Source organism: Manis javanica, chromosome 10, assembly GCF_040802235.1.
Source record: "Manis javanica isolate MJ-LG chromosome 10, MJ_LKY, whole genome shotgun sequence".
NCBI classification, from domain to species: domain Eukaryota; kingdom Metazoa; phylum Chordata; class Mammalia; order Pholidota; family Manidae; genus Manis; species Manis javanica.
In genome coordinates this window covers 85350628-85374516 of record NC_133165.1, presented here as the reverse complement: position 1 = coordinate 85374516, position 23889 = coordinate 85350628, and the positions used below count along the sequence as shown (strand labels likewise).

Below are 23889 nucleotides of genomic sequence, written 5' to 3'. Positions count from 1 at the left end.
AAGCTGTTTGCTCGCTACCCTTTTCAAGAAAGCCTTCTCAGATGAACACCCCAGTCTCTCCATTTCTCCATGACATCTCCACCCCTCTGAGAAAGACCTTGTTCTACTTAAATGTCAAATGCTTAAAATTAAATGTCACCTGACTGGCTTGCCCATCTTGCCCATCATATTCACGTGTCCCAACTCCCCCTGTGCCATGAGGCTCTAGGTTCTTCTTTCCCTCCCACAAATCTCCCATCCAGGATAGACAGTACCATGAACAAAGGAGATTGAGACTCTTGTAGAATTTCAAATGCAGTTTATTGCAGCAACACAAGGAAATGGGGAGTTTAAGACCTCTCCACAAAAGGTAATCAACTTGCTTACACCTTATGTACAAAACCAAAGCAGCACAGAGCTTGGTTCAAGAGATAGGATACAAGGAGCTCTCAAGGACATTTGTTCCAGCAAAGAAGCTGCGGTTCTAACCAGCCCTCCTCTGGCTGACACACGACACTCAGGCTGACTTTGAAATGTAACTTGTGTAGTGGTCATTGCTGAGCTATTTCTCCAGCAAAGCACAAAGCAGGGTCATCGACGGAGGACTGAGACTGCCACTGATCTCAAAACTTCTTTGGGGAGCAGAGCAGAAAGGAAAGAGCTGGGGGACTAGGATAAACCAGTGTAAACTAACCATGGGTACTCCAATTAAGCTGGGGCGAGTGACCTTGCTTGGCCTTGTCTCCATACTCAGTAGTGATGGAGAAGGAGAGCTAACCAGAGAGCGCCCCTCTTATCTGGTCCCTAGGGAATAGCTGCTGGAAATAAACTTCACGCTGGAACTGCCTCCAGAGGTCTTGGCAGTACCCCCAGAGCTGGACCCCCGGCCTGCTCCGGAGCTCCCGCCAGAACCCCTGCCGCCGGAGCTGCCACCGCCTCCTCCAGAGCCGCCTCTGTAGCCCACAGAGCTGCCTCCGGAGGCGTAGCTGCCGCCGCCGCCGCCGCCGCCGCCGCCGCTGCCGCCGGAAGCGTAGCCGCTGCCGCCGCCTCCCCGGCTGCTTCCTCCGCTGACGCTGGTGTGGCTGGTGCTCACAGCTGCAAGGGATCCTCGGTTATTGTCAACCCCAGCTCCCTGTCCAACCCAGAAAATCTGCGCGTTCCCCCGAGAAATCAACTTGTACTTACACACACTCACGTTCGGGGGACACTCTCCAGACATCCTGTGAGAGAAAGAAAAGCAAATCCTTCGTGACTCTCCAGCCTCAGGGCCCCCTTGCCCAGGCCCTCTGAACCATCGCAAAGACCCTCCCCGTCTGGGGCACCTCCAGCCCACCGGATCTGAAACCTACAGCAGGCCCCTCTGGTCTTCCAAGACTCTTGGATTTTTCTGGGCATGAGCACAGACAGGCAGAAATCTCCATTTCAATCAGGCAAGTCTGGCGGCTAGCTCAGGTTTCTCTAAGGCACTAACTTCAGGCCAGACGATATGCACCAGCCCAGAGGAAAAATGAATTGCTTCACCTCAAAGTGCTTCGGAGAGATGCTATAGCCCTCAAAAGAGAAAAGTCTGGGACTCTGGCTCCCAAAGTGAAACCAAGTCTTTCCTCCTGTGCTATGGTGCCCTTCCTTTCCCCACATCCAGGACAAGCTGCAGTCACATGGCTGCATCTTCAATAGCAGTCAGCTTGCAAGGGAGGAAGCACATAAGGATTGGCCAAAATGCCTGCAGTCCCTTTCTTACCTGATTTCCTCCCCTTCTAGGAGGGTCCTGTAAGTGGCAATTTCCAGATCCAGGGCCAGCTTGGTGTTCATCAGCTCCTGGTAGTCACGCAGCAGGCGGGCCATGTCTTCCTTGGCCTTCTGCAGGGCTTCCTCCAGCTCAGCCAGCTTATCCTGGGCATCTTTGAGGGCCTTCTCACCACGCTGCTCTGCATCACTGATAGACTGATGCAGCCCAGAGATCTGACAAAAGAGAATCCAGCACGTTACCCACTGTCACATTAGTTAACCCCACATGGGCCCTCTTATCTCAGATTGATCTCTCCATCCCTGTAGGCCAGTACCCTGGGTCCAACAGAACCATGAGAGTTTAAGTTATCATGCATTCATGAGATAGCACATCACTGTATGGACTTCCTTAAAACCCTTCAAAGTGATGCACCAGCCTTTCTTGGCCCTGAGTCTGGGCTCCACTACCCCTTACAGACTTGACATTCTTCTAAATGCCTACCCTGAAGCCTCCTAGCTGCCTTTCCCCTCACTCGCCACCTCCCAAATCTCATTTTGCACCATGGACTAGATCACCCATGACCATGACATCTATTTCTCTACTAGATCATTTTCACAAGTTTCCCTTAAAAGAAAATTCAGCATGATGGCTAAATTCTGGAAACTAGCATAGTCACCACAGGAACTAGGATAATCATATAAACTTGGTATGGATTGCAGGATTCAAAACTAGGGAATTGCCCTCCAATTACCTGAGGGTCTCCTCTCCCCCATTCCATATAGATGAGCAGTAGAAGGAAGAAGCAAATACCTGCTTCTTGACACCCTCAATTTCAGATCGAAGTCTCTGGATCACCCGATTTAGCTCAGAAATCTCCATCTTTGAATTTTTCAAATTGTCTCCATGTTTGCCAGCAGTCACCTGGAGCTCTTCATACTAAAAATGGTAGATCAAATCACTTACATGTGGCAGAGCACACTATGGCTCACACACACAAATAAAGAGAAAACACAAGATAGCAAGCCAAGACATTTTAGGAAAACTGGCTAAGCATTCAGCCCACTCACCTTGTTCTGGTACAGGGTCTCAGCCTCAGCCTTGCTCCTCTGAGCAATTGACTCATATTCAGCCTTGACTTCGGCAATGATGCTGTCCAGGTCCAGACTACGGTTGTTGTCCATGGACAGGACGACATTGGTTTCACTGATATGAGTCTGCATCTGAGACAGCTCCTGCATGATATAATAGTTCAGTGACTCTTACAGTGCTGAAACAAAAACAACCTGCACAAAAGGAGGCATCAGGAGATGGAAGGGATATCTCTATTCTTTGGATAGTGGTGGGTTCTTAAAAGGCTCTCCCATTTGGTTAAATGTGGTTGAAATTAGAGGATTTACCATCTGGTAAAGTGTTGTGAAGAAATCAATTTCTTGTTGCAAGTTGTCAGCTTTGACCTGAAGGTCCACCTTGGTCAAATAAGCAGAATCCACATCCTAGAGAAACAATAGACACCATGAAGCCATATTCTTTCCAGGCCAAGTTCCTTTCTCCAGCTGAGGGGATTTTCCAAGAAGTGTTTGGGGTCAACTACATACCTGTATGTCCCAGGCAGATCATGATCCCTGGTTGCCCCCACCCCTAGGCCTCACAATTACAAGGGAGCTTGCATGACTTGCTGAAAACTGGCCTCCCTGCTTACTACACAAAGTGCTATGAAATTTGGAGAAGCAGCGTGCCTGGAAAAGCCCAGTCCATGGCCACATGGGGAAAACTCAACTTCACCTATTCATCTGGTCTACTGCCTGGTTCATCACAACTTCTTTCTGCTTAGTAACTGGAGACCCTCTTCTAATATTTATTTCAGATGTGAGATCCATCCCATAGAATTTGCTCACCTTCTTGATGGTCACAAATTCATTTTCTGCATTTGTCCGCTTGTTGATCTCATCTTCATACCTGCAAGGCAATCAGAAGTCATTAGGAGATTCACAGAAGGTAAGGTCTGAAGTTCAGCTTCTAGACCAAAATCGGCATTGCCTGTCTTTGCTTTCCCATTACTAGCCTGGGACATCATGGACACCCCTTTCTTCTGAACAATAAAATCACTAAACTATTTCTAGCTTCTGAGAAGATGATTTCCAAAAATGCCAATGACTTGCCTCGAACCTAAGAAGAGACATTGTTACGTATTCCCCTGGTCCTAGCTTGCCACTTTCTAGAAGAAGTTTAGGATGAAAATGAAGAATGGTCCAGCCAGGTTTCCTTACTTTTTCTTGTAGTCTTCCACCAGGTCTTCCATATTCTTCAATTCCATATCCATCCGTGATTGGTCGCCCTTCAGTTGCTCCACTCTAGTTTTAAGATTGTTAATGAATGATTCAAAGTAGGGTTCTAAGTTGCGGCTCTTCGTGGAGGTATCAATCTGCTGCAGCAGCTCCCATTTTGTTTGCAGGACCTGGTTCTGCTGCTCCAGGAACCTCACCTAAGAACACAAGACCCCATTACCCACTGGTGCAGCAATGGAGTCTTATGGCCACTGAGTCCCAAGGGCTACTACACAGCAAGGACCATGCCTCATTTGGAAACTCATCTTTTCAATTCCTGTTTTCCTAGCCATGACAACCAAGGAAGTAGGAAAAAGATGATCAAGTCAGCATCACCTTCATAACAAAACCCAACTCACTGTTAAATCAGAGAAGTTTTCATTTTTAATTTCCCTGAGAATGGCAATTGTTGTACTGCTTGAGTGAGAATGTTAGAAGGGAGTAGTCACATAAACACCTAATAGTAAAGCACATATCAAATTACTGCAATTGCACTTTGAAGTAGATACATGATACTTAAGAGATTTGCCTTCCACTTATTTTTACATAGATCACCTTAAAAATAGGTTTGCATTTGCTGAGTGTACACAGTTCAAAAGTATGTTGGGAAAATCCAGAACTGATTTCCAAGTCTATTGTGGAGACCCTTAAATCACCATTACTGATGACTAAGCAAAAAAGTAAAAAATGGTTCACATGTTTTTCCAGAGCAGATACTTGGAAACATATGTATAAAAGAATCTTTCATCACCTTGATCTGGTACCACTGTAAAATTCTCAGAGAGCAGAGCTACCCTTCTGACAGCAGAAGACGTTTGGTACTGAGTTACTATGTATTTTCTGCTGCAACACCACAAGGCTCTCTCTTCACATTCAACTTAACTTTCTTTCTATAGTTAGGAAGACTTTTCCAGGGCTCTTACTTGCACCCTAGAAGGTTGAGCTAGCCCCATTTCTATTATTTTCATTCAATATATCTGAGTCCCACTTCAGCTCAAGAGCTGAATTTTTTAAAAACCTTCAAGGTGATATCAAATTGACCACCATTTATGTAGACCACAGACCATTTTGTCCAAGAGAGCTTAGTCACAAGCATACTTCTAACATACCTCCTAAAAGACAATTCCACAAAATACCCTTTTAATCATTCCAATACAGAAACTTGAGGCCAACCCCAAACAAGTCTTGGCCGCCCCAGTCTCAAATGGAGCAGGAGCAGCTCTCCCAGGGCACTGAGAAGATAAACTCACCTTGTCAATGAAGGAGGCGAACTGGTTGTTGAGGGTCTTGATTTGATCCCTTTCTTTAGACTTTACTTTTTGGATATCAGGGTCAATCTCCACATTGAGGGGCTGCAGAAGGCTCTGGTTGATGGTGACTTCATGTATGCCACCAGAGGGGAAGACAGGCCCCAAACCACCCCCCAAACCACCACTGCCAAAACCAAAGCCGCCGCCGCCACCACCAAAACCGCCCCCATAACTGCCGCCACCAAAACCACCACCACCAAAACCACCGCCCCCAAAACCTCCACCCCCGAAGCCGCCACCACCATAACCACCACGTCCACCTCCTCCGGCCACACTAATGGAGATACTTTTACTGCCCCCAAGGTTAACAAGACTCCGACTTCCAAAACCACCTCCAAGACCACCCCCACCACCACTACATCTTCCACCACCTGAAAATCTCCCACCACCTCCACCAATACGGCGCACAGAGCTGCTGGCCATCCTGCGCTGGCTGCTGATCAACCCAGCAGAGCCAGCGCTGAAGCCTCCTCCACTCCGATACCCAGACCTGGAACTGCACTGTCTGCTCATGTTGGCTTAGAGAGAAGCAGCGAAGTCGAAACAGGGAAGGAGCTAACACTCCTCTACCTCAAGCACAGACACTTCCCCTTATATATCAGGAGTAAATTGGGCTTGGTCCTCGAGTCAGCGGGATGCAGTGCCTCTCAAGGGTTTGGCTTGCCTGCAGCCATACAAGATTTTTACGAGCCTCAACAATACGATAAACACTACACACCTAACTCCCAGGATGGCTCTCAAAATTGCTGTACATGCAAGATCACTAGTGTGGTAATCATTTTATCAGACCAAATCTCTCTTCAAGGGCTTGTGACTTGGGGAAAATAGGACCCCACATCTGCCACCTGGTAGGATTTCACAACCTCCTGTCACAAAGATCTCTAAGATCCCATTCTCTCTTCACCCTTGTAAGCTACTACGCCCATTCTCTCCTCAGGCACAGCAGGTGCAATTCCCCAAGCTTGAATCTCAGAAGGAGCTCTCCAACCCATTTCTGAACTCTGCCCTCCAAACCCTAGAGCTCACCAAGTTTCGCCTCCTGACACAGAGTAAGAGCTTTAATAAGGGAAAAATTAAAAGAGGTTATTCTTTATTAAATGTAAGCTTTATAAATGTGCTGCATTCACCTTAGAAGAGAAGTTGTCATGGAATAGGATGGATGGGTAGGTGCTTTGGAAGGGCCAGAAAGGTAAAATATGTGCTTTTCTAAGTTTTCCAGATGTTCCCTTTCCTCAAAGGTAGACCAGGGCAGGAGACAGAGACACATGCAACAGAAAACAGGTATAAGTGATGGCATGCAAATGCACATTGAAAAACACATGGGACAGTGAGATGAGTAGATAGAAGCTGTATTTTGTTAAGTAAAAGGGTGGAGGTAACATGTGGTTCAGGCCTCACACTAAGCTATATGGAGACATGAATGTGAATTTGGAAGGGAGAACAATGAGGGGAGTCTGGAAAGCCTGATCTGAGAAATTATAATTATTTCTGGACTGTAGTAATGACTCTGGTAATGACAATAGTAATAATAGCTATGAAACAATGACAGTGCACCAGGCATTGGTCTACATATTCTATATGAGTTAACTTACTTAATTTTCACAACTTTGAGATAGATGCTAAGATGGTACCCATTTTAAAAATGAGGAAACTGAGGTACAGAGATTGAATAGCCTGTCCAAGTTTATGTAGATGGTGAGTGACATGGCTGGGATTTGAACAAAGGATGCTAAGTTGTAGTGTGCAAGACCCTAACCAGCATGTTGCATGACAGCCCAGCAACTGAGTTCAGCCTGTGCTGCCTGCTATGCGTGAAGCCAGACAGCACAGGAAGCAGTCCCAGTGCAGAAGCTCTAAGGACAGGAGGCCCATTTTTATCCCTTTGAATCTTTGGCTCCAGAGGCATGCAAGGACTTCAGTAACGTTTCTTCTTTCCTCTCTGAGAAGGGGAGAGGCACAGATGTCAATGGGGAGATTTTACTTCCTTCCAGGTGCAAGAATACCCAGAAACTGCATGGCAATGGGCCAGGAAATCCCAGGGGCCTTCCTGGAGAACAACACTTTATCAATCTTATGGATAATAGTGACACTGAGATCTGGAAAGACCTGAACCCCGCATAGACTTTCATTGGGAGATTTAATAGAAGGCTGGCATGCTCCCCACACTTGCATGTAAACATGGAATTTAAGACTCAATGAGGAGAAGTCAGCACTAACTTTGGATGTCTCTAAGCAACTCTGACAGGTAACTCATACACCTGTGTGGGACATCTGCACCAGGGAACACAAGATGTAGAGGAAAAGGGAAGTCTGTGAAGACCATCCCATTCTTCTCCCTGTGGTTCTGACCAGGACAGCTAAGTATCAGTCCTCTGCAGCCCACTCCTCACCACTGAACCTTGTGTCCCCTCTTCTCCAGTTTTTGCTCTCCACCCTCCTCCTCCAAAAAGTGCTCCTCACCCTCCATGGCTCCCCCTCTCTCCCTCCCATCTCCATAGCACTATTATCAAGTCCTCTGTCCTAACACCGACATCCTTGGGGCTGCCAAACCAGACATCTCTTTAGAGAATGAGTAATCCAGGTCTTGTTCCTGACTGGGAACAATGAGACCTGGGATGGTCTTGGTGTGGTAATGACTGTTGCCAAATCATCTGTTGACAGGCAATCAAAATTCTTTTAGTTCAGCATACTCCTTCCTGAAAGAAATCACTCTGCACAATTGATTCCTTCTAGCATTTTGGAGGGGTATGCATGTGTGTATGCATGTGTGTGTTCATGCCCACCTGTGCCAGCCAACAACAGATCTTTGCAGATCTTCCATCCCAGACTAAGAAACTGACTGAGAAAAATCCAAGAGGTGGATGGTGAGACAATTGAGAAGTAATTTACAGAGCTCCTACCTGCAGGGAAGAGTCCCAGGGACTAGAAGGGACCAGAAGGCATACAAATCACCATCAGCTAACATTTGCACAGTGCACCTGACCAAGAACATATGTGAACACTACCCCCAAGAGCCCTGAGAACCAAGTATCAAGCTGTTTTCAACTCATTTTACAAAACAGAAAACTGAGGCTCAGAGAGATAAGTGACTGGCTTAGACTCTCCAGCTAGGAAAAGACACATCTGGGACTAGAACCTGAGTTTTCTGGTTTCAATTCAAATATTCCTCCTCCTCAACTAGAGAAGAGGCTCAAGGATGGGCAAGTGGAACTGGTTCCTATAAACGAGTGTGCAGAGCATCACAGAATATCCTCACCAGCAGGGACACAAAGACCACACCATCTGAATGCTGATCAAAGAAGTGAGAAGGCAGCCCCAAAGAAGTCACAAAATTTGTCCCCATCATGCTATCAATCCCTGAGAATCCTCCAATTTCCAAGCCAAACTCCTATTCTCTTTCCACCCTCACTTTTGAGGGACCCCAGTAGGGCTGGAAACTGCAATGCTGCCAGCTACCCAAGGTCATCATCTCCTATGCTGTCCCCAGGACTGTGATGGGTATGTGGGGAGATTACAAAGCAAATGCGGGAAAAAAGGTGTGAACCACACATTCTCACTCCTGGCTTATTTGTGTCTTCTGCATTTATAAAATACAAAACAAAGAGGAAAGGGGCACTGACATCTACAGGCATCAACTGTGTACTAGGAGCTACAATCTCATTAAACACGACACGAGGTCCACATGGTGGTAGCCATTAGCCTCATTTTAAAGAAAACATAGGTTCATAGTGGTTAAAATATGTGACAAAGGTCCCTAGTTGGTGACCGAGAAGCCAAGCTTGTCAAACTCTGAGTATATGCCCATCCCCACCCCCTGGGCCTCCTCTTGTCACTGGCCTGCCTCCATCACCCACAGTGTGCCTGCCCACCCTCTCGCCAAGCTGCACTCCTTGACCTTTACACCCCCATGCTTTGCCAGACTATTCAACCCTCTTCTTCCCTATTCCTCTCTTCTTTTGCATCTTCCCAGCCCACTTAGATGCTTCTCTTCTAGGAAAGAACTTCCAGTTGCTTCAGTGAGTTACTTCAAACTCCTACTCTCATGAAGCTCTGGGGCACCTAAGATCTCAAGTCCTAAGCATTTGGGCCTGAATCTGATTTTGGTCCATCAGGCCTTGAGGGCAAATGTGTGTATCTCTCTGCTTTGCTTGGCAGTGAACAGGCCTGCTCCTCCAGAGAGTTTTCCTTGATTAACACCACTCAACTCCTTCACTGGTTTCTTTTTCTAAGTTCAGTTGCTGCCAGATTCAAGTGCCTATTGATATGCCAACTCATTCATTTTCACATATGGCTGTGCACGCAAATGCACACATTTGCTGGTCCTTCAATTGCACTGTAAACCTTTTGAAAGCAACACTAAGTTGGCCACGTTTTTGGGTACCCTCCTAACACCCCCTCTTTCCCCAGCCTCCCACACAGTCCCTGGACCTAAGGGGTACCACCCCCATCATGCTGGAAAACAGAGTGTCAGGATGCTTCCAATCCTAATGCCCCACATCCACTTCAGAACTGATCTGAGATGAGGCTACAACAGGCAGGCCATGGGCATGAGCAGGGGCAGGTGTGGTGATGTTTTGAGAGCTTTTTGAGGGGTGGGACTGAGAAAAAAATTGAAGAGATACAGGCCATGACAAGCCACCCAGCCCTGAGGGACTCTACCAGGGACGTAGGAAGGAAATCAGGGGAGTGGGGAAAGCTGAAGCCTGGGAGGCATAGAGGAGACATCACAGACAATGGGGAGGTTCTGTGAGATGTGGAAAGCCAGCATCCAGTGGAGGAGGAGCCAAGGCTTCTTATTTAAGAGGGAGAGGCACAGAACTAGGGCAGACTGTTCAGGACAGATAGCAAGGAAGGAGGCCCCAGGAGTTACTAGCAAGGCCGCAGCAGAGTTGAGGCCAGAAAGGAGGAAGCCAAAGATGAGAATATAAGAGAGGAGAGGTGGAGGTGTCTTGCTCTGAGGCACAGAGCCAGCCTGATCGGGTCCCGCTCCCAACTGCAAATTTCAGGCTGTGCGATCCTAGGCATGCTACTTACCCTCTCTGAGCCTATGTTTCCTCATCTGTAAAATAAAGACTATATCTATTTTACAGGGAAACTGAAGTGTAGTAGATGATAGTTAGAAGGAGGAGGAGAGTTTCTGTCTCACCTTTGGGTTTGGAAAGACCCAGAAGATGATAAAACAGTCAGGACAATCTCTGGGACAAGGCTTTGTTTCACTGGAAATGGTGAGGAGACCTGAAAAGGAAGCTTAAGTTCTTGAAATGAGGCCATCTTGCAGAAAAAAGCTTTAGGGGGTCCTTAAGTTTGTAATATACAGCAAGGAATCACATGCAGAAAGGAATACCGAGACCACCTGAGCCACAGAGAGCCCGGCTAGACTGGCAATTACTCTGTGGAATGCTTGCTCTGCAAGGGGACCTCCCCAAGGGCTGAGTATCCTGGGGTAGACATGGAAGCTGTGCATTTGGAAACCCCCAGAAGCCCTCCAGGCCCAGCACAGGGATTCTCAGACGCTCCTCCATACTCAGAAAACTCTCAAGATGCCAAGTTCCCAGCTCGGCCTTGCAACAGAGCATTGATCAACCCAAAGACACACAGTTCCCAGGACTGACAAGCAAGCTGATGGACCTAGGGCAGCGGGGCCAGCAAAGTAACGAGAGTTACTTTGAATGAGCTGATTGAAGAGGGACTGTCAGAGCACGCAGCTCATAATTTGAAGATACATGCTGGGCCAAAGGGCTGGTAATTGAGGGTGAGGCAACATTCTTGAGAAGACTTCCTTACACCCAGAAACACACATCTTGTCCAAGGTCAGACAGAGTTAGAATTTTACTGAGCCAGTTTTTGTTTCTCCTGTTCACCACGTCCAACGATCAAAATCTATGTAGATGAAAAGCTAATGGAATTAAATTTAGATTCCCAGAGTGCCCCGCCTTGCCCCAGCCTCAGAGGGAGGAGCAGCTGGCACATTTTCCTTGGGAGTCACCCTAAGTGCTATGCCCCCTCCCGCCTGCTCCTTCTGTGCTTAATGGATGGGCCTGCTTGGCTCTCCCACCGAGTGTCTGCCTTGTGGGACTAGCATTGACCAGAAGCAGGGATGGAGCCCCACATGCAGTGTCCCCAGCCCTCTCCCAGGGCCGGTGAGAACCCTATGAGATAATGCAGGTAGAAGCATTTTGTGTGTGGCAAAGGGCTATGGAATTGCTCATGGTCACTAGGATGAGCTAAAGGTAACAGACATTTGCTCCTTGTGGGCTCCCTCATTGTCTCTAACAGGAATATTGTTTGTACCAGCGAACCTCCCAGTGTCTTCTACTACCAGCTCCCACTGTTCAGGCCCAGAATATCATTTGGAGACTTCTCATTAGAGTCCAAGATCCTCCTTGGCTAACTCCTCTCCTTGGCCTTTATTTATCATGTCCCTGCTCTATGGAACCTCTGTTCCAATATTCCTAGGATTCAGGGACACAGTTCCCTCCACCTACCACTCCTTCAACCCCCAGTCCTCCATGACTAACATGGTCAAGGCTTCTGAAGAGAAAAGTCAGGGTTAATTTTTCTCGAACAATCCCAATTCCTGCCCAGAAGGAGAAAGTTGGGCCAATCACCTGAATGACCTTGCCCTAGAGTGGTTTTTTTTCCAGAACCAATTTGGATTCCCTAAGAGCATCATACACACATGCATGAATCTGCAGATAATTAAATCCACACCCTGGAATAATTCCAATGGTACCAGAAAACTTGAGTTTATTGTACAACCCTGGCTGGTGCCCTTGGCCTCTCCATGACTTGATTCTCCCCTGGCACCTGACCTTGATTTTCCCAAATATAAAATAGTAGAATTCCTTTTTTCTCAGGCTCCATCATAAGAACACTTAGGGCAGCAAAGACGTGAAACTCTGCCTTAGGCAAATCCCCACACATCCTTCACTCCCTCCAGCGACCTCCTGCCAAATGGTTAGCCAATCTCTGCTTGAAATGTGCTAACTCTCCACGTGGCCTCTCCCGTCTCAGGATCAATAGAAAGGTGCTGTTATATTGAAACAAATCTGCTGCGTTTCCCACCTGTCCATTTGGGTCATTAGCTGGGCTCAACCCCTCTTTCTAGAGAAACTCTTCACAGCTCTACACTGAGCTGTCACATCTCCTCCCAGGTGTCCAGGGCCTTGTACTGTCCTCAGGTGGCCGGGTTTCTGACTCCCCACCACCACGGCCTGAATGGGCTCCTATTTACTTATGTCCTCAAGAACCAAAACAGGCTCTGCACACTGCTCTCTTCCTGTCCCTGTCCCCAGCAAGCACCACACCCTGGTGGCTCACGTGTTTTCACTGTCAGCTGAACACTGAATCATGTTTATACCCACTGCTGTTCATCCCTGTCTTCCCATCCTAGTCCTCATGCTCTCGGTTTTTATTTCAAGCCTAAGGTGTTGGATGTCTCTGGACCCTCTCTCCTTCCCTCTGGGCAGCCCCTTTGCCCACCTTCCCTCTCCCAGCCCATTCCCCCAGGTGCATGGCCAAGATAGCTGAGACGGGGACAAACTTCTCAGAGAGAATATAGGTGTGTGTCTGCCTGGGAACACAATGTCTTATCAATATAGGTTTTGCAGTCATATTTGAATGAATCCCATATCCAAATTCCATCTGCATTCCTTCAGAGGATGAGAAAGTAGGGCACATCTTTTATCCTGACTCCTTCATACAGACTCAGAAATACTGCGCAGGATAAGGTGACAGCTTAACTTGCTCCTCCTTGAATTTCTGCATTTACGCTTCTGCAGGGACATGGATTAAAGATGCTCCTGCCCATGACTACCCGCTCTGGGTTAATGGGCTCAGCCTTTTGTCTCCCCAGCTCAGTTTCTCCTGTGTGACTGCCCCTCTCACTCACACACATTCACCCTCTCTGATCTTTGAGGTTCTAGCAGACTAGTCCCCCATCTGGAGGGGCCTTACCTGAGTCCCTGCCACCACTCTGTCCCCTAGCCCTGTTCTACTTTCCAGCCCTCCATGAACCCATTGGTATGAAACTTCCCTTCCCAGCATTGGCCTCTACTTCAGTCCCACTGCTCCTATCGTAGTGACTCTGCCTGTGTTCACAAAATGGACCTGGCTTCCACCCTCAGGTCCACAGGGGCGCTTGCCCTGATTTCTCCTCCTTCTGAACGTTCTCCTCCCACTTTACACATGGTTTGGGTTGTGAGTGCCTTAAGACTCAGAAAAGTGTGTACTCAGTATTGCATCCCCAGTGCCAAGGCCACTGCGTGCCACACAGTAGGAGCTAAATAAATGCCTGCTGAACATTTTGTAACCAACTTTTAAATGATTGGTTCCTTCCAAGATTAATAAGACTATGTCTGCAAGGTTTTCAACGATTGTGTATTACCCATGCAATAAATAAATAATAAAAATAACTTTATTTCCCAAATATGAATACTTTCAGAGGCCTACAGAAATTAAAGAAGAAATAACTCATCTCCTGACCAAAATGCAGTTTGAGATCACAGAAAAAATTTATTGTAGAAACACCAGAAACGTCAAACCCATCAAGGAACAATCTTCACCCAGGAAAGGATGAAGTCATGACTCCCCAAAGGACCCATGCAGAGCCCATCAGATGCCCCACAAGAATCATAGACTTGAACTTGTGTGAGGACGCAGCCAGCAGGGGAAGGTGACTCCAGATCTTAGATACTTTCTCTCCCCTGCTGCCTTCACATCTCAAGCACATTATGTAAGGTCCAAAACAAAAGTCAAATTCTCACAAAGTTCTCAGTCACAGAGAACAGAAGCAGAAGGGACTTTGAGGTCTGGGGAAGAGCTTTAAGCTACCCTGCAAATAAGGGGCAGTTTCCAGACTGGTTCAGGACTGAACCCTCCCAAGACCCAAGTCTGACCCTCAAACTCCTCAGGTACCTGGGCACCTGGAAGGAGCAGAGCTGGGCTGCATGTGCCCAGCCTGGGGACAATCTCAGGAGGACCATTAAGGAGCAGAGTTCAGGAAGCACCATGCTTCCAAAGAGTGGAACTGTTAGGTGCAGCTGTGCAGAGCAGAACTTGACTACTTGTCCATCAGCTCCTCTATTCACTGCTAATTACGGTCCTCCCTGTGGACAAGGGCTTGAGCCCTCTGAAGTACTCCCACCAGGGGCTGTTGACCCAGGGGATAATGCTTCTTAAGACAGACTCCGAATCAGACCAGACAAAACTTACACGTGTTTGATACGGGCAGCAAATCCTTTGACATGAAGCCTCTTTCTATATGGAAGTCTAAGGCTACAACAAAGAGGCAGGAAGTGGCCCCTGGCAAAGAGGTTCCCTGTTCCAAACTAGCTCTCCTTACTGGCTCAAAGATCTTAACCTCTGTGTTCCTGAGGAATGAATCAGTGTTCACAGAGCAGCTCAGGTACAGGAAAGGGAGCCTGGAAGTGAAAAAACCTTGACATCAACTCTCCATTATCCACCTTGTAGATGTTCTGTAGGTTCTTTTGATCCAGCACTAAACCAGGCCCCTGGGTGTCCCCAGGGACAGGAGAAGGGCCAGCTGAGTGGATTCTGAGCTGAGAATGCATCTGGCTGTGATTCTGACTGCTAGCGGTTGCTCTCCAAAGACAGGTCTGCTCTTTGGGGTTATGCACCTACTTCCCATCTACAGTGGAATTTATTGGCAAAACTGCTGAGACCCAACAGGAAAAAGTAAGAGAGGAAGGACCAGGAAGACCTGTGGGGAGGGGACAGGCGTGAGCCCTGCCGAATCAGGTGTGTGAGCCACAAGGCACCACAGAAGCCTTGGTCTCTACTCCAAGATTCACTTGTGGGAGGTGCTGGTAGAGTTCTGGATGTTGTGCCCCGCCCAGGAGGAGCCCCCACTCCAGCCCCAGTACTTGCGTTTGGCAGCTTCCTCCATAGCTCCAGCCATGGCCGATCCCATGACCACCTCCACCACCCCCTCGGGAGCCCCCTGCATAGCCCCCACCACTGCCGCCGCCACCACCATAACCTCCAGAGCCTCTCCTGCCCCCAGCAGTCACCTGGCTACTCTGCACAGCTGTAGGGGAGAGGGCAGCACAAACTGGGCTCAGGACTGGGCAGGGGTGCCTGCCAGCCCACCGTGGGGCAGCGTCCTACATCCCTAATCCTGGCAGTATCTGACTTGCAAAAAGATATATTGGATGATCATATTCTCACTTTCAAAGTTTCCTTCATTGTAAAAGGAATGTCAGGATGCATTTTCATTACTGACATACCCCAAAGGGTTTTAAGCCACTGTTGATTATTTGGTGTCATAAAAATTAAGATGAAGAACTAAAATCATCGTATATTGCAACAGATTTCTTCAGGCTTTGCGGTTGTGTTTGCCCACTTTGGCTTTCACTGTGTCAGACTGGAAACTAAAGTGCCGACCGCCAGGTCCTTGCTGGCCAATCCCCCTACCCCCACCCAGCGCCACCCAGCCCCGTGCTGGGCTCAGCTACTTACAGATGCTCACATGGCTCTGCAGCTCTCCTGACACCCTGTAAAACAGAGCTTACACATTAGCCAGACCCACAAAGCCTCAAGGAAGGCAGGCAACAGCCTGGAGACATCAGGAGGAGAAGTTCATGTGAAGCGAGACCTGTCCCCAAGCTATAGGGAAAGGTGTGTGTGCAGAGAGGTCAGGGATTGGTGGGGCCAAAGGGGATTTTAAGGGTTTTCTCAAAGCCTTCTAGCGGAGGATGGGTGGTTCACCACCTGGCTGCAGCGGCTTAGGTTGGGCTATTAGGGACATTCCGCTTGGAGGCAGGGAAATGATGACAATGACTGTGCCAACTCACACTCCCTCTGCTTCTACCGTAAATGTTTCTGCTCACCACAGCTACCAATCTACTTGAAAAGCTGGGGTTATCTTCTCACCAAAGAGTCAGTCCCACTGTTCCAGGACGACAACTTGCACGTTGGCCCCAGAAACACGGCCCACCTGCATTTCTCACCCTCCAGCAGCATGCGCCAGGCGGCAGTCTCCACACCCAGGGCCAGCTTGGCTCCCACCAGCATCCAGCGGTCTTGCAGCACCCAACTCCTCCTTGGCCTGCTGCAGGGCTTCCTCCATGCCCTGCAGCTTCTGCTGCCCATCCTGGAGGATGTCTCCTCTCTCCTCTGCATCCAAAATGATCATGTGTACCTGGTCAGTCTGCTTGGGAGACAGTCACAGAGAAAAACCAACTGGGGAGACTTTCAGGAGCCCCACCCTACAGGGCACTGTGGGAGGCGGCAGGTCTGGTCAGCCCACCCTGAGTGCCTTTCTCCCTGCTTCTTGACATTGCTGATCTCTGCCTGTAGCCTCTGGATGGTGGGCTCAGCTCAGCAATCTCCATCTTGCTGTTCTTAGCTCGTTTTCATGTCTTCCCACGGTGATCTGGAGCTCCTGGTACTGATGGTCAAAGGCACCATTGTGGGCAGCCTGCTGCTCACCACGAGCCCCTCTGGAGGAAGCAGGTCTGCCTTCCCAGGCCCTGCCCAAGGCTGCATGACTGACACTCGAAGCTGCCATTGATTTAACTTCATGTTCAGGACCCTGGAGAGATGAGAACTCAAGGAAGCCTAGAATCCTGTCAGCGGCAGTCTGCAACTTGCCCTTTCTGTGTACAGGCCCCAGCATTTGGGCAACACGCCCAGCAGGTGTGAGCCTCAGAGGTCAGCCTGTCCGTCCTGTGGCCTCACAGCACCCCACAGGACTTCCTCACTCTGCTCCATCTCCTAGGGACATCCTCGTCCCTTACCTTCTTCAGGATGACAAAGAGTCATTCTCAGTGCTAGTCCTTTAGTCCATTTCTTCCTCATATCTGTGGGAGGAGGTAAGAAACACAGGCTGCAGGGGCTGCTGACCTTGGCTCCTTGAGGTTTCTCCTCAAGGCAGGAGGCATGGAATTCCCCAGACTTACTGTCCTGCACTCTGGCTGTGCCCTGCAGGAGCCTGCCACTCTCACTGACAAGCCGGTGGAGCCAACTCCTGGCCCTCCAGGTCAATGGAATGGAAAAGAACTCAATGTGGACAATGCACAGCCACCTTAAACACCCTCAAGACATCCATTTTTATTTCAATGTATTACTTTTGTATATTTTTCAAGCTCAATCATTTTTTCAATTGAGTACATAAAATAGCAGCCACTTTTACCAAATATTTTTAAAGAGAAAAAATTTCACCTATGATTCTGCCTTCCAACACATTTGGTATGCATTTCATCCCCCCCTTGCTGACTCATACCCATGACTCTCTGATGGGCATGTCAAGGTGACGTCAAGAGAAGCGCCCTATACCCCCAGCGTGGGGAGGGAGAGTACACTAGGTTGCCTACAGAGTGTAGGAGCAGTTGATCTGAAATTTGACAAGTCATGCCATCTCTATCATTATTAATAATAGTGGCTAGTGATGAGTGCTTAGTATGTGCAGACACAGGCTAAGAACTTATTAAGCATGTCATCTAAACCAGTGATTCTCAAAGTGTGGTCCCCAGCCTACAATCATCGACATCACTTGGAAATATGTAGAAATGCAAGCACTCAAGCCCCATCCCAGACCTACTTAATCAGTCTGATTTTAACAAGCTGTTGCTCACTGAAGTTTGAGAGCCATGGATCTACCTCTCGCAATAATCCAGCAAGGAGGGTACTTACCTTCCCCGCTTTACTAAGGTGAAAACTAATGGCTTAGAAAGATGAACTAGCAAGTTGCTGGGAAGTGGTAAAGCCCACTGCAGAACTCAGGCTTATCTGGGTCCATCATCCGTGAAGATAGTCTGCCCCTCCCCACCCAGTACAATTGAGAGCTGACTGGCTATACTGTCCTACCAGGGCTCCCATATGCAATATGGTGCCCCCTATAGTTGTGCAATCTAGAGCCTGCGTGGCTGTGCCTGGAGGCACTGGTGCCACCCCTTGCACATTAACACTCAAGCACAATGTCTTACCCCAGGAACCAGCTACCTGCCATGCTACTCCCTGACCCCTTGGCCTTACCTGAGGCCTCTCTTGTTCCTGTAGTCCTCCACAACATCCTGCGTGCTCCTGACCTCCGTGTTCTGGCACATCTGCTCTGCATTGAGGAAGTCCACTTGCCTCTGCAGCTTGCTGATGTAGTTCTACAAGATGGGCTCCAGGTTATTGTTCTGAGTCGAAGTGTTCACCAGCTGCAGTGGCTCCCATTTTGTTTGTAGCACCTGATTCTGCTGCTCCAGGAATTGCACCTAAGAGTAAGAAACTTCCAAGTTCACCCCAGGCCATGGGTCTGAGAAGCACCCCCACGGGGAGGAAGATGGGAACCCCACAGCATATCCAGACCTCAGAGAATCAGGATGACCCCTCTGTGAGTCCAAGAGCTTCTCTTTTGCTGATCACAGGGAACACAGTATAGTTTCTGATGGTTGACTAATGGCTGTAAGGTCAACTTGCCTAAAATTAACATTAAGTACACTCCGGTTTTGAAGGTAAATAATCTCCAATAGAATGCCTTGTTTCACTTAGCTGCAACCATGTACATAATAGAGCTGTCACTGTCCAGCACCTGGTTACCTGTGCCAGCATACAACACCGTGATCCGGAGCACCCAAAACACTAACGCATCCAAGGCTCATTTCTCTTTGTGGCTGAAATGATTTACATAGTCAAGAACAGGAGAAAATAAGAGGAGGGAGGAAACAATTTGACTTAGAATGTTAAACTGATTCCTGAGCAAACTTGCCTCGGTGCCTCCACCCTCCAGGACCCACCGGCCCCACTGCCTGCCAGTGTGTTTTTCAGGAAGGTCACCTCATTTCATGCTTTTATAACCCAGATGGGATTGATGGGATTGAAAAAGTAAATGTTCTCACTTTCTTTAAATGTTATATAATGTAGTCTAGTGCTCCAAGGTAAGGGCTTTGGGAAATACCCGTGTAGTTATCTCCTTCATTCGCACAGAGATGGAGAGTAGACATCATCCTATATCTCACTCTCTGTTCTCTCAAAACTGTGGGTGCAAAGATCAAGTACAGGGTCCAGAGAGCTGGCTGGCTGGGCAAATCAGATGCATGGATTGGCCTTTGCATGATCTGACCAACCCTCGCCTTAACTTTGCAGGTTGCCCCCAGATGGACCCTCCCCTCCCATGCCTTAGATGAAGACAACAGACACCTCTATGCTTTGCTCAGGTACACACACACACACACACACACACACACACACACACACACACACACAACCTTTCCAGAATCCATCAGAGAGCTGTGTCTGGAGGCAAACCTACTGCTTTGTGCAGTCAGAACAGAACCCTGAAGACACCCTCCAGTGTTGCACCTAAGAGGGTGCCCAGAGTCCCCTGCCCTTGAGACAGCCCCTCTGAGAGGCCAGCCCTTGTTAACTCCCTTTGGGTTCTGACTCTAGGCTGGAAAATGTGCAGAAAACCCTATTTCCCATGGCTCATTTTTGTTAGCTTTATCAAAGCATGAGATAAGGCAACCAGCTCCACAGGCTTCTCACAGCTCAAAACACTCCCATGAGAAGCTCCTGCCACCTGGCCTATTTTTACTCTGGCAGCACTCCCAGGGAGTGGAGAAATCAGTCAGACACTTGCTCACAGCCCTGTGCTCAGTGTTGTGGGGACTAAAAGAAAGAAGGTCATGTTCCCATGGGGAATCTGCCCGTCAAACCATGAGGGGGCAGTTGGCAACTCTGGGTGCTCTGAGTTTAGCTCAGGGGCTTAGCAAACGAAACCATGGTTCTCGTAAGGCCATCCAAACTGCAAAGGCAGAGTTTGGATTCACGAGTCCCAAGTCATTTTAATGGGATTTCACCACTAGAAAAATCACTGAAAACCACTGTGATTTTTTTTCTCAGGCCCATCAAAATGCTCCGGCCTTTGTCCCTTCAGCAATACTTAGGGGAAGCTCAGAAAACACAGCTAAATCTTCGCCTTATACTGAACCAACCTTCTTACTGGAAAAAGCACGCCCCACTTGGCCTCTCCCTCCTGCTCATGACCTTCCAGCCACAGGAACCTCGTGGTGCCTTCAGCAGCCCACATCTCAACTCTTTGCTGGGGTGACTCTATTTCACCCTTTAGATCTTAACTAAAGTGGCATTGCCCTGGTTTCTCCTCTTCACAGCCCCTGTTCTTTTCCGCCATAGCATCCATCCTGATTTGCAGTCATTTGGCGTCCTCTTCGCACATCTGTGGTGTGGGGGTGTTACTTTAAATAGGGAGATCAAGGCATCTAAGCAAATACCTAAAGGAGGTGAGGGAGAAAGCCAGACTGCCCTTTGGAGGGAGGAGTTCCAAGCAGAGGGATTGGCAAGTGCAAAGGCGAGACCCTGCCTGGGGTGCTAGAGGATGTAAGAGTGCAGTGAGATGGGGAAGGGGTAGTAAGCAAGAGGAAAACAGGAGAGGAGGCAGAGAGGGAGCACAGGGCCACTGCAGGCTGTGAGTTTATACCCTGGGGAGCTAATGTCAGCCCTCACTCTGTTCACTAAACCCTGAAGCTTGGAAGCTATTCCACCCAGTGGTGGCAACATTGCCTAACTCTCTTGAACACAAAGCAGGGATTAGCTGCAGCTCTGGGTAGAAGGCCAGATCATGTAGGGCCTTAAAGGATCTTGGCTTTTATTCTAAATGGCACAAGAAGCCAATAGAGGATTCAGATGGAGGAGTGATGTGATGTTGTAAAGGATGGCTCTTGTGTAGTGCTGAGAATAGGCTGTGCTGGGGTACAGGTGAAGCCAGGAAGACCAGATCAGAATTAGGGGCAGAAGTCACTGCAGTAGAAGCCTTCTCCCTTCCAGCCAGACCAGAGCCCTCCTGGCCTTGGATGAGCTGAAAGGAACTCAGACAGACTCCTACATAGTAGGTTGTTGACTTTACCCCAGCCTTACCTACCAGGAAGGGCATTCACCTAGGCTCTGCCATGGCTCCTTGAGGTCAGGACCTCATCACCCTACAGCACCTGACACAGTATCTGGCATATAGTACATGCTTAGTAAATGTTTCTGGAATAGAGGAATGGATGGAAAGATGGATGGATGCATGGACAGATAGACAGATGGGTGAATAGATGGATGGAAAGTAATAATGATGGGTGAGAATGAGTACACCGTATGTTTTGTCTGTTGGGTATTTTCATATCTTTTATCTGCTTTCTTGCCAAAAGGAAAAGATAGAAACAAATCCCCTCAATTAATCAAACTGAGGCCTCAATGAAATAAATGCTTTCTTAAGGTCCCTGAACACATACAACTGGAATGATTGTCACCAGCCAACTGAGACAGCACAGTGTGGTTAGAGGTGGCAGGGCACAGACCCTTTCGGTCATGTGGTCAGAGACCAGAGACAGCCTGTTCAGAGGTGCTCACCTTGTCAGTGAAGGAGGCAAACTTACTGTTGAAAACCATGACCTGCTCCTGCTCCTGGGTCTTGATCCTCTGAATCTCAGGGTTCTCCTCCAAGTGAAGTGGATGTCAAAGGCTTTGGTTAACAGTCACCTCTTGGACACCCCCCAGGGAACAAGAAGGACCAAAGTCCCCAGCCCAAAATTGCTACCCTCAAACCCAGTACCCCCAAAACCACCTCCAAAGCCACTGCCCCCAAAGTTTCTACCCCTTGCAATTCTCCCTCCTGCTGCCCCAGCCTGGCAGAAACCACTAGTGCACCTTCCTGCTAGGGAAGTGGAGATGCTTCTACTGTCACCCACATTGCAGAGGATCCTAGAATCATAGAACCAAGTCCCCACACAGGGTTCCCATACCCACCATACCTGCACCTCCCTCTGGCAGGACACACAGACCCCTCAGCCCGACCCCCACCACCAGAGCCTGCAGAAGAGCCAGTGCTATAAACCACCTGCTCCTTGAGCTAAATGCCGACAGAGAACTAAACTGGTGGCTCATGATTACTGGAACATCCAGAAAAGCAGACAAGAGAAATGGCCCAGCTGAAAGGAGGCAGAGACCAGGGAGGAAGGAGCTACAAATCCCTTGTCAAGAGATCTGACTCAATCCCTATATATACATGCAATATATGGTATTGTGGTCATTAAGTGCAAACGAAAGCCAGGGCACTCTGCCCAAGACTGCCCATGTTTTGCTGGGTGCATTGTGTGGGGCCCTATATGCCTCAAGTTCCTCAACACAAAACAGATGAGGTCCTGTAGCCCTAAAAGTCTGTGGTTTTAGATTCATTGGGCATCTTTCCAGACCTAACCTTGTCTGCTAGACCAAATGTCAAACTCTCCTAAAATATCTTTTCTTTTCATTTCCAATCTCTTATAGAACAATACTTTTATAAAATAGAACAAAAATGAATTACCCTTAAAAGAAGTATTTTTAAAGATACACAAAACACAAGCCCTAATTTTTTATTTTTTGATTCAACAGACATAAAATCATTCTATTGCTAAACGGAAGAAAAAAAGCCTTTTCATTAAGCTCCTAAGTAGTTATTCTCAAATTCTGTACTTATCTTCTCTCACACCAGGAGCAAAGGGCCCACGGACCAGGGAGTATGGACCCACATTGTGGGAAGCACCGCTTCAAACAGCAAGCATGGGGCAAAGCTCTTTCAGTGAGCATCAGTGTCAGCCAACAAAGTGTACATTTGTCCTCTGGACTCAAATAGATGGTGGCTTTCATCCAGAACTTTAACAACAACAACAACAATAATAATAGTAATAAAACAACTCAGGGGGCAAAAAAACTAAATGTTCAGATTCAGAAAAATGACTGAATAATGGCTTGCCCACTTAGATACAATTATTTTAAATTATCTTCATGGAGACCATGTAGCAGTGTTGGAAAATGCATGTGAGACAATGTTGAATGAAAGAAGGTAAAAATGAATGAAACTAATATGAAGCTAAATATGGTATCAGAGCTATGAACTCATAAAAATTAAGAATGTAGAGAAGGCAAGCTTAAAAAGCAACATAGAAAGTGAATTAATTGTAGGAGGTTTTTTCCCTAATATTTTAAATGTCCTTTCCCTTTGTATTTGTGCAATAAGTCAATATTTTTGCAAACCTTGGGGCTGAAATCACAGTTGCCAATTGCTATGGAGGTGGAAACAAGTGAGTCGTGGGAAGGAACAAGACAGGTTCAGGAGCCCCAGAGAGGAGAAAGTGTCCTAGGGCTGGGAGGGGCTCTGTGGGCAGCCTCAAGCCTCCACACCTTATGGTCTGCCTGGTAACTATTTAGTGGACCATCTCCAGAAGACACTGTGGAATAGAAGAGAAAGTGAGCTGAAATTTGCAGTCACAAAAACTGGTTTCAGCCCCCAGCCCTGATTCTTCCTGCCTTGTTGGTCTTAGGCAAGTTGCCTACTCCAGAGCCTCAGATACTTAAAGGAATCAGAGTAGTTATTTCTCAAGTAGTCTGTGTTACAAGGCATGGGAAAAATCACAGAACACTATACTACACTAAACAAGCTTAAATATAGCTACTCTCAGATCCTGGTAGGCTGACCAACTGCCCTGTTTGTTTGGATTTTCAGTGCTTAAACCAGGTAGTCCCAAGGCAAGGCAGGATAGGTGCTGCCATTCTAGCACCT

At 48.0% G+C, this 23889-nt stretch overlaps 1 protein-coding gene and 1 pseudogene across 1 annotated transcript; both read right to left on the bottom strand.

Annotated features, from left to right (window-relative positions):
- Positions 1–278: 278 nt before the first annotated feature.
- On the bottom strand, positions 279–5913 carry KRT1 (keratin 1). The gene is made up of 9 exons (XM_017669832.3): positions 5283–5913; positions 3976–4190; positions 3604–3664; positions 3106–3201; positions 2776–2940; positions 2519–2644; positions 1721–1941; positions 1165–1199; positions 279–1074 (listed from the first exon to the last, which is right to left on the bottom strand). Exons 1-9 carry the CDS (start codon positions 5853–5855, stop codon positions 773–775), a joined length of 1794 nt encoding a protein of 597 aa, XP_017525321.3. The 5' UTR covers positions 5856–5913; the 3' UTR covers positions 279–772.
- Positions 5914–14612: 8699 nt separating this feature from the next.
- On the bottom strand, positions 14613–22235 carry LOC108402968 (keratin, type II cytoskeletal 1b-like; annotated as a pseudogene).
- Between the last annotated feature and the right edge of the window lie 1654 nt (positions 22236–23889).